This window comes from Ceratosolen solmsi, unplaced genomic scaffold (assembly GCF_000503995.2).
Source record: "Ceratosolen solmsi marchali unplaced genomic scaffold, CerSol_1.0 scaffold13, whole genome shotgun sequence".
NCBI lineage: Eukaryota > Metazoa > Arthropoda > Insecta > Hymenoptera > Agaonidae > Ceratosolen > Ceratosolen solmsi.
Window position 1 is genome coordinate 8,308,314 of NW_011948418.1, and position 5,186 is coordinate 8,313,499.

Here is a 5,186-nt window from a genome sequence, read left to right on the forward strand (position 1 = left end):
CAGCAGGAAGAGGAGCAAGAAGCGATTCAGCAAGCCCAAGTAAGCGAGTCGTCGTTGTCAAATCCCGAGCGTGTCCGTGCACGCCTTTTCTCTATTTTATGTAATGCCTTGAGTATTTGTAGGAGTTCCTCCTGGTCGGCCAACAGTGATATACAATATGTGATCAAGGAGGTAAGCTTCTAGGAGAGAGAGTGAGAGAGAGAGAGAGACGGAGGATAGAGCTTGTCTTCGACCTAGTTCTCTTACATCAACCGTTTGTATTGCAGGATAAGACAAAGCGACCCAAGGCCCATGTCAACAGAGAGTTTTTCGAACAGCTGTGCCAGTTGCTGTCGATTGGCATACCCGGTATCTTTACAGCCGAGACCGGATTTATCTTGCTCATCGCTGTTTCTCTTATGGCTAGGTCCCTCTGCGATTTATGGCTCATTCACACCGGCACTCTCATCGAAACGTAAGTGCTGATGTGATATTGTTTTCAAATACTAATGTACTCGTCTAACTCAACCGTGTCTTTCAGATCAATCGTTAGCAGAGACTCGAATTTGTTTAAAAGACGTTTGTTAAGGTTCATGGCTACTTTGCCAGTGGTACGTACAAGTAATTGTTCTCAGAGTCACGTTTCTTATAGGCATTATTATTGAACAAAAACATATTTTTTGTCAATTTCTTGATTTGTGATTTAATTATTATTGCAAGTATTCGCATTTTAATGTACTCGCTTATTATTCTAGATATCCGTTGTAAATAACATTTTAAAATACAGCATTGGAGAAATGAAGCTTAGGTTACGAATTAACATAAGTTCCTTTGTACTAGATCAATATTTGAAGTAAGTTTAAGTTTTGTTATATTATTTATCATTTTGATTGAAAATTAATACTTAGAGGGTGTACAGGTTGCAAAATGTGCAAATATGCGCTACTCAGTAAATATGCACATCCTCATTAATTTCATTATCAATTCAAAATAAAACTATATTCAATGTTTGATTCTTAACACAATAAAGGTTAAAGGTTACAAAACATTTTATTTGTGATGCATGCGTGTTTACATTATTTACACACATTATATATATATATATATATATATATATATATATATTTATTTATTTATTTATTTATATATAAACGCATGCATGCATATATAAACACACACGCACGCGCATGTATTTTTATTTATATATACATATTCTTTACAACAATGCTTTTGTGTAGATATAGTCACAAACATGCATTTATTCAAATTATACTATACTATAAGGTTAAATATATTTTTGATTTTTCAGAGGCTTTACATATTACAAAATGACTAATGTAGATACAAGAATTGCAAATCCTGATCAATTACTCACCACAGATGTAGATAAATTTTGCGAAAGCTGTACAGATTTGTACAGTAACATCGCAAAACCTTTGTTAGATATATTTATTTATGTTTATAAACTTACATCGACACTCGGCGGTCAAGTCAGTTACTTATTAATAATTTAATACGATTTTCATTACTGTATTATTAAAACTCTAATTGTAAAAATTGATTACAGACTCCGCTATTGATGTTATTGTATCTTGTCATTGCTGGCAGTTTTTTGACTCATTTAAGAAAACCTATTGGTGCATTAACAATTAAAGAACAAAGACTCGAAGGAGAATATCGACACATTCATTCGCGTTTAATAACTAATTCGGAAGAAATTGCATTTTATTATGGAAACACTCGAGAGAAATTAACACTCTTGGCTAGCTTTAATAAACTGGTAAACAGTGACCCTTTAACTTTGAAGCAAATTAGAAGCATTGACGTGTATGATATATTTATTTTATATTTCTTTAGGTAACGCATCTTAGGAAATTTTTAGAATTCAGAGTGCTAATAGGCATTGTAGATAATTTCATTGGAAAGTGTAAGATCTATTTATATTAGTATAAAGCTCACAATTTTCAGGAGGATTTTGTACACCTGTAAGCTGGTAATTGTTTTCTCTTTTGTAGATTTAGCTACCGTCGTTGGCTTTTATGCTGTAAGTATTCCATTCTTTCAAAAGAATCACTCGACTCTTTCTGGATCTTCGGATCACAGGTTTAAATCCTACTACACATATGGAAGAATGTTGGTAAAGTTAGCCGAAGCAATAGGTAGATTAGTTCTAGCTGGAAGAGAAATGACAAGATTAGCAGGATTTACCGCCCGAGTTACTGAAATCAGAAATGTTTTAAACGATTTAAATAGCAACAAATATGAGAGAACAATGGTTACCGATTCTAAAAATGATTCTATTGGGACACCAGGTGGCGGAAAAATACTAGCCAAAGATAATATTATTTGCTTTGATCGGGTGCCTCTAGTAACTCCCAACGGTGATGTTCTTATTAAAGAACTGAGTTTTGAAGTGAAATCTGGTATTAATGTATTAGTATGTGGACCAAATGGCTGTGGGAAAAGTTCATTATTCCGAATTTTGGGTGAAGTTAGTATTATTAAATTTGAAGGTTTTATCGCATTGCCATGTAATTTTTAAACTGTTTAAAACATTATTACTCTATAATTTAGCTGTGGCCTCTATGGGGTGGTGTGATGACTAAGCCACCGCGTGGTAAATTATTTTATATTCCACAAAGACCTTACATGACTTTGGGCACATTGAGAGATCAAGTAATTTATCCGCATACTCATGCAGAAATGCTAAGGCGACGCAACGCAAACGACGAGGACTTGCAAAAGTTTTTAGAATTAGTACAACTAAGTCACTTGCTTGATCGTGAAACGCATCCTGGTAGTCAAGGTCAAGGTTGGAATTCTGTTGCCGACTGGATGGACGTACTTTCCGGTGGTGAAAAGCAACGAATTGCGGTATTTTTTTTATTTCATTTGAAATTATTTACCTTCGCGTTTACATACGTATAAAATATCAAAACGTTTTCTATATTATAGATGGCAAGATTATTTTATCATAAGCCTCAGTTTGCCATACTTGACGAATGCACGAGTGCCGTCAGTGTAGATGTCGAAGATTCTATGTATTCATATTGCAAAAAAGCTAATATTACACTGTTCACCGTATCACATCGACGATCTCTGTGGAAACATCACGAGGTAAATATTTCAGTTTTTTCAAAGATATTTGCAATTACATAATTTGAAATTAATTTTTTAATTTGTTTAAAAAATTTTAGTACTATCTTCAAATGGACGGACGAGGTTCTTTCGAATTTAAACCAATCGAACCAGATACCGAAGAATTTGGATCATAAATCTTTAGCTTCAATGAATTCATGAATATTTTATGAATATTTATTTTTAAGAATGGATAGATAGCATATTTGTTACTATCTAATTTAATGTGAAAAAAAAAAACTAATTCGAAATTACGAATGTACAAAAGATTTTTTTATAATAGATAACGAAGTTGTTTGGATACGTACAAAAACGGTTGATAGTACGAATTAATTTTTTTATTTCATAACAAATAAGGAATACAAGAGATTAATATAAAAACAATAATTTGGAGGACATCACGTAATAATAGAGTAAAAGAATCGATCGCTTGACCAACGAATCTTTAGATCCGCTTATACTTCTTGCGATTATTTCTCAGCTTTTCTTTGTTAAGACGTTTACTATTACAATTGAAATATACATTTTCTTATAATAGTAGATAATTTTTTTTTATTTTAACGAACATTAAGTTTATCAACGAATACGTCTGTCACGTCTTTTGGCCTAACTCGGACTTCGAATGCCTATAGTTAAGTGGCGATTAACAAAAAAGGTAGATATATTCAATTATTCATTATTCATTATTCATTATTCATTATTTTATGGTACTTGTGTTTGTAAATGTTGGCGAGGGATGGAAGGAAAACTAATAGATTAGAACTAAAAATTCAAGTGTTATTTTCGAAAATATCATCTCAACGAAATTTACATTTGTACATATGTTTGTGGCATAGTATTTTGGTTCTCATTTGAGAATTGGAAAGGTCAGTAAATGGTAAAATCAGTTTCTATTTTAAAATTACAAACAATGCAATGCGTTAAACAATATCAACATAACTCGTAATTCTCAAATTCAAATAAAAATTGAAAGGACTTTCAGCACTACGTGTAAAACACTTGGTTCGTCATTAACGCGATTGAATGTAAAGTGGTTTATACGTAGAAAGCGTAATTAAAGTTATTCTGAAATCCGAAAAAAATTACATTTCACGACATCGTAACTTCAAACAAAAGCCGATCGAAGATTCCGAAGAATTTTTCGGAATTACTGTATCGAGGTACATTAATACAATGACGCGTAGCAAATAATAATTATTAGATCTCCCCAAGATTCGAGAATCGAAAATAATTAAAATAATTCGTAAGGAGAAGTCACTTCAAGTAATTATTACGCATAAAATCAAGTATAAGGTGTCGCGATGCAATGGACAAAAATGAAAAAAATATCGAAAAAATTGTCTTAATTTATTCTCTCGAGTTTCTCACCATTAATTACAACCTCGGTTATGGCACTGACATTTGCCTACTCCACACTTTTCTTTTATACTTTTATCATAGATTGTAAATAATATTTACTTTTACAATTGTATTATCAGGATGAAAAATTGTATAAAAGTTGTAAATTAGAGCTTAAAAAGAAGACTGTAATTACTAATATACAAGGTGCGGAATAAAAACGAGAATAAGGCTGATAAACAGTTGGAATAATGTTTTACCGTAGATCATCGCGTTATCTCTTTTTACCCATGTGAACTCTTGAATTATAGCTCCAAAAAAAACGGATGAATGGGCATTGCGGGTCTTACCGCATCTTATCCATTCCATCCACGAGTATATTCGATATTTAAAATGGTCGAGCCAACCATACGTGGCTAGTCGCGAGCGAAAACTATTTTGCTTAGCGTCGTTTGCTCGTTTTTGTACTCTCTAAACCAAGCAGTTCCGAGCATTGTTAGATGATCACAAAAAAAAAAAAAAAAAAAAAAAAAAAAAAAAAAAAATCTAACGGAAAAAAAATTTTTGACCAAAACGTATGAGCCGGTCGGTGGATGTCTATTTATGTTTTAAGTTGATAGCCAATTAAGTTTTGAAATTATCGAGGCGATCCGAAGTTTTGGAAAGACGCAACCAGATATTGGTGGTAAGAACATCTGGTTACGAGAGCGCTGCCTCTTGTCCTTGAGCTT

At 32.7% G+C, this 5,186-nt stretch overlaps 1 protein-coding gene across 1 annotated transcript in view; it reads left to right on the forward strand.

The window, feature by feature from the left end:
* The window catches only part of Pmp70 (ATP binding cassette subfamily D member Pmp70), a 3,789-nt gene extending 311 nt beyond the window's left edge, over window positions 1–3,478 (forward strand). Inside the window, exons 2-13 of the mRNA XM_011497325.1 lie at window positions 4–39; window positions 123–171; window positions 267–454; window positions 521–590; window positions 735–832; window positions 1,289–1,469; window positions 1,547–1,759; window positions 1,837–1,906; window positions 1,995–2,470; window positions 2,554–2,853; window positions 2,935–3,096; window positions 3,177–3,478. Of these exons, the coding sequence (XP_011495627.1) occupies window positions 4–39; window positions 123–171; window positions 267–454; window positions 521–590; window positions 735–832; window positions 1,289–1,469; window positions 1,547–1,759; window positions 1,837–1,906; window positions 1,995–2,470; window positions 2,554–2,853; window positions 2,935–3,096; window positions 3,177–3,254 (1,921 nt within the window). The 3' untranslated portion in view covers window positions 3,255–3,478. The remainder of the gene's footprint in view (window positions 1–3; window positions 40–122; window positions 172–266; window positions 455–520; window positions 591–734; window positions 833–1,288; window positions 1,470–1,546; window positions 1,760–1,836; window positions 1,907–1,994; window positions 2,471–2,553; window positions 2,854–2,934; window positions 3,097–3,176) is intronic.
* The last annotated feature ends 1,708 nt before the right edge of the window (window positions 3,479–5,186 follow it).